Raw genomic sequence first — 9,984 nt, forward strand, 5'->3', positions numbered from 1 at the left:
TGACGTCGGTATCCCAGGAGGCTATGTGCTCCCTTTAAGTCTTGATCCTTGCGGCGGTGCTGCACTCTTTTTATTAAAGAGTTTTTATTAAGCACCTAAAAAATAAACACCAACATTTTTACTGTATATAGAAGGGTTCTCTACCCTTCTATGTAAAGTAAAAATTTGGAGTTTCGGTATGCTTTAACATTGACATCTTTATTTCAAAAGTAATGTTAGCATTCAACATACCTGCAGACTATATTTGAATCATTGTATTGCATTTAGGAAATGTGCATTTTCCCTTTATTGGCTATCTGTATTTCATTCCAGACAGTCTTCTTGCTCAACAGCTGCCTATATACCAAGTCAAACATATTAGACTTGCACTTAGAAACAGGAAAACAAGACACAACCATTATGCTGCATCACTAATTTCTTTTGGTATACGAAAATGCATGGGTTTGAAACAATACCTATTTATTTAAACTCCAATCCATCTCTAAACAAATTGAGGAAAATATACCAGCATATTTTAAACCTAATACTAATTCAGTATCACAACCCAAAATACTATGGTGTGCACACAAGGCTTATATGTGGGTATCCTTATCAAGCTTATTTAAAAAAAAGGAAAGAAGGTGGCAATCTATACAATCCTAAAATTAAATTGAAATACCAGAAACCACCAAAAAATCCAAACACCTTCAATTATGAACGAATTAACTAAATACAGAACTGATCTTAGAAATGTACTAGTTGAAGAGCAAAAAAAGTATTTCCAAAAGTTAAAATTAAAATAATATATTCAGAGTTATAGAGCTGGTAAGATATTAGCTAACTAATTTAAAAAGTTAGCTTAGATTAGAAACAAATCCAAAACCATTTATCACATATTAAACACAACAATTAATATACCACCCTCAGGGCATTATGCACATTATACAATCTTGAGAACGATCCTAATACATTTCAACCATCTGAAATACATGTGGAGACATTTTTAGAATCCATAACAACTCAAAAATTAAATGAGCAACAAATGATTTTGTTAAACAAACCTTTCACTGTGAAAGAAATTGAGAATATAATCTGTACTCTTCCTCTTCCTCATTATTAAATACGGACATAAAAATTTACGCAAAAACACTGGCAATGCATCTAGTGGATATAACACCTTATTTAGTACAGCTAGACCAAGTGGGCTTTGTTAAGGGGGGTCAACCCCCTGACAGAACTGGAGGTGTACTTAACATACTTAGTAAAATAGAAACTTCTAAAATGCTCTCAGTACTCCCTACTTTGGATGCTGAGAAGGCATTTGATAGAGTTAATTGGCTTTATAAATAAAGCAGTAATGAACAAGTTTGGTTTCCAAGGAAGCATTATACTCTGCACCTTCGGCCAGAGTTTTCAACTCGAGAATGATGTCTAATAAATTTATTATAACAAACAGGACTAAACAAGGGTGCCCCTTATCACTCATCTTATTTACTTTGCTTATGGAACCTCTAGTTCAATCGATTAGGATTAGCCCCAAGATTAAATGCATTACTATTGGTTCTAATACACATATTATTGGGACTACAGAAAGTAAAAATTTCATGGTTAGGAAGAGTAGCCACCTTTAAAATTACCATTTTACTAAAAATATTGTATATATTCCGTACAATCCCTATCAATGTTCCCCAATCTTATTTTACAAAGATTTATGCTTTCCTTAGCTATTTTTTTGGGTCGCATAAGAAACCTAGAGTTGTGGAGAGTACACTTAATAAATCTAAACGCAATGGAAGAATTGGCTATCCTGATTTGAGGGATTATTATATGGCTACCCTAATGCACAAACCCAGTTACTGTATTACACAGCAAGGCAAAAAACAATGGGTTGATCAAGAATCATCTATATTGCCAGGGAAAAATTTTCTCACATTTCTAATAGTAGTAATATAGAACACTTCCATTGAAATCCCAAAATATTCTTCCATTCTTCCATCCAACGGTTTATGCATGGCGAAAAGTGATATCTTTACCTATATCCTATAGACCTACTAGTGTAATAAAATTCCCCATCCCCAGATAATATACTAAAAGGAAAAGACATATGGTTTAAACTATGGGTAAATGGGAAGAGGATATGGGAACTTCCTTTTCCAAAGAAGAATGGAGACAAGCTATAAAGTATAATATTTCCTAATATTGCTTATTAGGAAAATCCCTTTAAAATACTGCATAGATGGTATCAAACCCCTATGTTTATCTCTAAATTTTGTTGCTCTACTTCTCCAATATGCTGGATATGTGATGAAGAATCAGGATCACTATATCATATATTATGATCTTTTAAAGATTGAATAATTTTTGGAAATCTATATTTATATGTATAGCAGAATAAACGGGCTGTATACCCAAACCAAACCCTGCGTTAGCCTTATTGAGTGTAGGGATTGATATATTTCCACATAACTTGTGTGTATTGATCTGTCATTATTTGTTTTCTTCTAGGCTTACTATCACAAAATTGTGGAAATCAACGGAAACTCCAAACTTTTCAGAAGTCCTTCATAGAGTGCAAATTCAATATACTGTAGTTATGAAAGAATGTTAATCAATACCCCTTTTAAAATCAATGCATTTTACAAAGCATAGTCGCCTTTAATCAATAAATACAGTATTCTTATTTAATTTTTACTAAGTTTCTATCTGTTTGATACCATTTAGTAAAATGTTTTAAATACAAACTTGGATGCAGTATTTGTAACGTTTATTGCACTGGGTTTGAAATTTAGGAATGTATGTATTATTACTTTAATTCTTTATTATTTATTTTACCTATGCTGATACGTTTTGTTAAAGGATGGTATATATTTTGTTCCTTATGTATAGTATTATATTGTAATTTTCTATCATACAGACACTGACAAAACGTTTTCCTTTTCAAAGATTTACAGTAAATACTCTACACTATCCCAGGAATTGCATCCTTTTTTTATAGTCAATTTACAGCCTACTTGGGTTCTTGGTGGATAACCCGTCTTTAGCTCTAAAGTCCAACACATATGTTGGGATACCCAACATTTCATCTATATATGCCTTTCTTCTGACCACTTCTGTGAAACCATTATCCCAATCCAGTGTACAGTACAGGCAAAAGGGCTTTAATTATCCTGAAATTGTTGATAAAATTACTCAGAAGTATCAGATCATAAGAAAGTGAATGATAAATGAAATATGGGGAAAAAAACAATTTGTAATTATGGACAAGGGTTTCAAGGTTTTTAGATCCTCTTAATTATTTTTGCTTCTAATTTTTTTCCTGCAAATGCAAGATGGACAAATGTGGCTATTCAAATTCAAATGTATTTTTTCTCTGTAGAGATATGTTTTATTTTGTCATGGTTTATATTAATAAAAATAGTTTACAAAATCTAAAAAATAATTGTAGTAGATATGATAACATTTTAAAAATTTCCCAAAACAATAACTAGTCAATTTTGAAATCATGCTTTTGTTAGAAATTTAAGGATACAATAAAATGTAGTATACTATCAAAAACAATATTGTTATTTCAATAAAATAATGAATTTAAAAGTAGGTATTACATACCTTTGCATTACTGGTAGTAAGAAATCTTTGGTAGCATCATTAGCAATAGGTGAGGCATCAGCGTCAATAAGACTCCCTGTAACCACATTCTGTACAGGTTTGAGATAAGCAATTTCATTCTGCTTACAGTCAAGTGTGACATACGTCATATGAGAATGAAAAAGGTAAACTTGTGTCACTGATTTCAGATGGACATCCCAGGGTGAACTGAGGATACACTTTTCCACCAAAGGCTCAAAACATGGTTGTGTATTTGACTTTCTGCATTTAAAGAATACTTTAACAACCACTATTACAATAAATAAAATGAAAATCAAAGGTGTAGAAATTATTAGATAGAATGTGATATTAGAAGGTGCTTTAAAATCATTAGGCTTGTATATTATCTGTGGAAGAACTTGCTGAACATTTTTTGCAACAAATAAAGTTAAAAAACTGTAGATGATAAAGACGGATGCCCATTGTATTTAACCATAACCACAATGTTATACCTTAAAGAATCCACATCTGGAAGTTCTTTTCCAAGCCTAATTTCACCAGTGTAATGACCAGTTGTAAACAAAGAAGGATCCTGAACTTGTAGTAAATGATATGAAAGCCAGGCATTGTGTCCGAGTCAGCATCAATTGCAATTACTTTGTCCACTAGATAATTTTTCTCAGCAGTGTGAGGAATAAGTTTAAATAATACTGATCCCTCATTATCAGGTGAAGGGTAAAGGATTTTAGGAGAATTATCATTCCTGTCAATGATACATATTCTCACTGTTACGGTACTGCTTAGCGAAGGAGATCCACTATCTTTTGCCATAATTTGGAATTGAAACTCTTGTAACTGCTCATAGTCAAATGATCTCTGAGCATAAAGAATGCCAATTATTGAGTTTATGGAAATATAAGTGGAAACTTCCAATTCTTCAGCATTATTGGATAACATAGAATAAGCAATTTTTGCATTATCTTCATCATCAAGATCGGATGCACAAATCTTGTATACAGATGTCCCGGATAGATTATTTTCTTGAATATAGACAATATATTTTGCTTTCTCAAACACAGGAGAATTGTCATTCACATCTGAGATGGACAGTTTTATAATCTTGGAGACTGGCAGTGGTGGTGATCCTCTATCCACAGCTTTATTGGTAATGTTATGGTTATTGACTTTATCCCGATCTAACTGAGCTGAAGTCACAAGTTTGTAATAATTAGTAGAAGGAACTAACTGAAAAGGTGAGTTATCAAGTATTTCACAAACAGCCTCCCCATTTTCTCCTGTGTCCAAGTCAAAAAGAATGACAATAGCTATAACAGTTCCAAGTGGTGAATTTTCGGGAACTGATGTCATTAGTGATGTCATTATTACTTCTGGGATGTTATCATTAACATCAGTAATTTGTATGAACACCTTACAATGAGTAGTCAGCCCTCCTCCATCTTTAGCTTCCACTTTGAGCTCATCTCTATCTTTCATTTCATAGTCCAACTTTGCAATTAATATTACACTTCCTTTTAAGGTCTATGAAAAACAGGTTCTGTGCATTCTCTGGAACCTCAATAAGTGTATAGATTATCTGTGCATTTATACCTTCATCAGCATCAGTAGCATTTAACTGAAGAATTAGGAAACCGCTTGGTGTATTTTCATACAGCTGTACCTGATAACTGTCTTGGTTAAACTGGGGGAATCTATCGTTTACATCATGAACTTTCATCTTTATTAAATCTGTCCCACTTTTCACAGGTTTTCCACCATCAAAGGCTTTTAGGATTAATTCAAAATAGTTTTGCTTCTCACTATCAATGGGTTTTCCCAGTACAAGTTCAGGATACCTTTTCCCGTCAGAAGTTAGTTATTCTCCTAGCTTAAAAAAGTAATTATCACTGAACCTATAACCTTGTAATGTGTTAACACCAAGATCTGGACCTTTTCAGTCCCAAGAGCAAATCTTGTTCCAGGTAAAACAAGTTCACTCATTTCTAAATCAAATATGTTCCTGGAGAATTGTGGTGAGTTATCATTGACATCTTGTATATCAACTCTATTTGTGTAAAAGTTTAGTGGATTATCAATTACTTTTTCAACAGTTAAAGAACAAGTCTCTTGGTTTTCACATAATTCCTCACGGTCTAATATTTCTATAATGTACAGACATTACTATAAATTGTCTATAAATTGTCATACCATTTTATTGTTGATGAGCCTGCACATCATTATTCTGGTATTATGTTGATATAACATCATCTCATTCAGAATCAGTGACTTATAATTTGCTGTGGTTATTGTAGTTATGATTACCTAAATTGCATGATCTCCTTTATGTACACTACAGTTCTGGATTGATGTGTACATCAAGGTCATAGTAGGGTTTAGAATAGCTCTACTATACTACTACTAAATAATTTTTTTCACAGATTTACTTGTGGTCAATAGTGACATCAAAGGTTGAAATTTGGAAATGTAGGAAAGTAGTTTGCAGATATGTCTTTATAATTGTATTTGCTGTAAATATGTATAATCCTCATGGAACATATATATAATAAAAAAATAACAAGGGTATGTCATTCGTGTCATCCACCTACATTGTTCAGATAGCTGAAGTTATGAATGTTTTATTTTTGACAGATAAAGAGGTCACCTCTTACCTAATAAACACATTTTAACAATATTAGTCATCATTATCTAAATAATCATTTTTTGAAAATGTATGTTGAATAGTCAAACAACAAAAAAAAGTATATGTGTAAATTTCAATAATACAGATTATATAATGCAATAGTAAAGGTATCAATTTCACATATTTAATTACCAGCTTATTGATTGTTGATGTTTAGAATGTACACAGACAAAATGTTATTACAATTTTAGCAAAATGTTGTTCATTATGACTTACCTGTATGTTGCTGGTAGAGGGCAAGCCATTGTTAGTAGGTACATCCTCTGTGTCAATCAGACTGTCTGTTGGAACATTCTGGACAGGTTTCAGGTAAGCAATTTCATTCTGCTTCGAGTCTAGAGTCACACATACATCATATGAGAATGGAAAAGGTAAACTTCTATCACTTATTTCAGATGGACACCCCAAAGTAAACTGTGGATATATGTTTCTACCAAGCATTCCAGAAGTTGGAGGAATACTAGTTTTGCGGCATTTATATATTGCTGTAATCATTGCTGTGACAATGAATAACAAAGAAATGAGAGCTATTGCTATAACAAGATACAAAGTAACATTAGATGAAGCTTCAGAATTGCTAGGTTGAAGTTTAATCTCCGGAACAGCAAGGTTAAAGTTTTCAGCCACAACCAAGTTCAAAGTAACTGTTGAGGAGAGGGAAGGGGTTCCATTGTCCTTCACCAAAATCATAATTTTTTGTCTGAAAGAAGTCATGTCAGGGATGTCTCGACCTAGTCTAATTTCACCAGTGTATTGACCGATGTTAAGTAAAGATGGATCAGGAACTTGGAGTAAGTGATATGACAACCAAGCATTGTGTCCAGAATCTGCATCAACTGCAATCACTTTAGTTACTAAATAACCTTTTTCAGCAAACTGAGGAATAAATTCAAATAAAGTTGATCCTTCATTGTCTGGAGATGGGTAGAGAACCTTAGGAGCATTATCATTCTTATCAATGATACATAACCTCACTGTGGCATTGCTGCTTAGAGGAGGAGATCCGTTGTCTTTGGCCATCACCTGGAACTGAAGTTCTCGCAACTGTTCATAGTCAAATGGTCGCTGAGCATAAAGAACCCCAGTCATCGAGTTTATGGAAATATATGAGGAGATAAGTATAGCCTCAGAATCATTGTTAAGTAAGGAATACATAACTCTGGAATTCTCTTCATGGTCAAGATCTGAAGCATGTATCCTATATAGAGATGTTCCAGATAGATTATTTTCTTGGGTGTAGATCAGGTAGTTTGTTTTATCAAACACAGGAGAATTATCATTCACATCAGAAATCAACAATTTTATGCTTTTAAAAACTGACAATGGTGGAGATCCTTTGTCCACAGCTTTAACGGTGATGTTATAACTACTGACTCTTTCTCGGTCCAAGTTAGCTGAAGTCACAAGTTTGTAGTAACTATTAGATGACGGAAGTAATTGAAAGGGTAATTTTCGATCAATATCACAAACAACTTCTCCATTTTCTCCAGTGTCCATATCATAAATGTTAACAAGAGCTATAACCATACCAATTGGTGAATCTTCTGGAATGGATTCTGTTAGAGAAGTAACTGTAATATCTGGGACATTATCATTAACATCAACAATTTGTATGAACACCTTACAGTAAGCACTCAGGTCTCCTCCATCTTTAGCTTCTACAGTGAGCTCATACTTATCTTTTATCTCATAGTCCAAGTTTTCTGTTAATATAATATCACCTTTTAAAGAATCTATTGCAAAGAGTTGTCGAGCATTTTCAGGAACATCACTAAGAGAGTATGATATTTGCGCATAGGAACCTTCGTCATCATCTGTAGCATTAAGTTGAAGAATTAGAAAACCAACTGGAGTATTTTCTGGTAAGAATACCTGATATATATCCTTGGCAAATAATGGATAATTATCATTAACATCATGAACCTTGATCTTTATTAAAGTTGTGCCACTCTTTACAGGTTTTCCTCCATCAAAAGCAGTTAAAGTTAGTTCAAAGTAATTTTGTTTTTCTCGATCAAGGGGCTTGTCCAGCACAAGTTCTGGATGCTTTTTGCCATTGATACTTACTTTTTCCCTAAGAATAAAACAAACATTGTCGCTGAGTTTATAACCCTGTAAGGAGTTGGAGCCAAGATCTGGATCTTTTGCAGGGTTAAGAGCAAATCGAGTTCCAGGTACAGTAGACTCGCTGATTCCTACATCCAAAGTACTCTTAGAAAAGGTTGGTGAGTTGTCATTAACGTCCACAATTTCCACATTAATAGTATAAAATTGTAGTGGATTTTCCATGACAGCCTCCACATTTATAGAGCAAAATTGTTGGGCCCCACATAATCTTTCTCTGTCTATTCTATTAGCAACATACAAATCTCCAGTTTGTAAACTAATGTTGAAGTATGTTTTTTTGGCACGTGAAACAATCTGAAATTTTCGAAAAGATAAATCTTTAACATTTAAGCTCAGATCATTGACTATATTTCCTACTACATACCCCTGTTTCAGCTCTTCCTTGACTGAATATTGAAGCTGAGCAGAAATAAGACCACAGCTGTAAAAACAAAACAAAAATATCACTTGCCATTTCATTGTCCTGTTCATGAGTCCATACATCTTCAATCTGTTTTTGCTCTTCTAAGACATAAACATATATAGATACATAATTCTGGTATGGAGACAGGGAAAAGAATGCAATGTTGCAATTATTTGCTGCTAAAATGTTCTGTGAGAAACAGTAGAGCTACATATTAAACTGGTACAGTTTAGTTATGGTAAACAGTGCCATCTATGGGTTAAATGTGGAATAGCAGACAATCTTACTGAAAATGTTACATTAGGTGGAATTTCATGTTAGGCAATGTAGCAAAATTAATAATAATATCAAAGCACAGTGTTTTTAGGATGTGCCCAATAGTTTAGGTTTAAAATTTATATTAATTGTATACCTGCGAACAAGCCTTTAAATCAGGTAACAATAAGTTTTAAACACATTTATAACTTTGGCAGCGTGATTACACTGAGATAAGAAACAGCAAAATGTAGGCATACTGGTGACAAGTTTTAAACATTTATTACACATTTATTACTTAGTGGCAATGTGTCTCTGGGCCTGCTCACATTACACATCTGGTGACAATGCATTAATGTATTGTCTTAAATATTTTAGCTATTATATGACAGTGACTGTTTTTCCAAAAGTTTGTAGTAACTCTCTTTAACCAATAGCTTGAATCTGTTACACTAAAGCAATTTCCAGCTCATGTTTTCATGCAGCTAAGCAGTCCCCTCAGTTTGAACCTTTATGAAGCGAAAAGTCATGGTACACCTTAGTAAATGAGAAGAGAACAACTAAATTAAATTATGCTATGGCTAAATTTGATAATAACTGAGGACTGTGGGTCAAGAACTTGTTCCCATCCGACTTTACTGACTTTATCTGTAAGTAATCACAGTAATCAATGGACAACCCCCTACCCTATTAATCTGATTTTCATCAGTTAATCCTTACTTCTGTAATGCTTTTTATCAGCTCGCCGACACTTTTTGAGCTTAAGGAGGATTAAAAGATGTATGGACCATACCTTATGAAATCATACAGAAGACCTCTACCATATATATGCACTCTTTATTATCTATATAAAAGTATTTTCTATATTGTCATCTCGCTCCAATGGTGTGCGATGTGTGTGTGATGTAAAAATATATTTAGTTTAGATTCATTACTA

At 33.3% G+C, this 9,984-nt stretch overlaps 1 protein-coding gene across 1 annotated transcript in view; it reads right to left on the bottom strand.

Annotated features, from left to right (window-relative positions):
• Positions 1-8,877, bottom strand: part of LOC140323507 (protocadherin gamma-A4-like) — a 301,537-nt gene extending 292,660 nt beyond the window's left edge. The window contains exon 1 of the mRNA XM_072400633.1: positions 6,479-8,877. Coding sequence (XP_072256734.1) covers positions 6,479-8,872 — 2,394 coding nt within the window. The 5' untranslated portion in view covers positions 8,873-8,877. The remainder of the gene's footprint in view (positions 1-6,478) is intronic.
• Positions 8,878-9,984: the final 1,107 nt, after the last annotated feature.

This window comes from Pyxicephalus adspersus, chromosome 2 (assembly GCF_032062135.1).
Source record: "Pyxicephalus adspersus chromosome 2, UCB_Pads_2.0, whole genome shotgun sequence".
Lineage (NCBI taxonomy): Eukaryota > Metazoa > Chordata > Amphibia > Anura > Pyxicephalidae > Pyxicephalus > Pyxicephalus adspersus.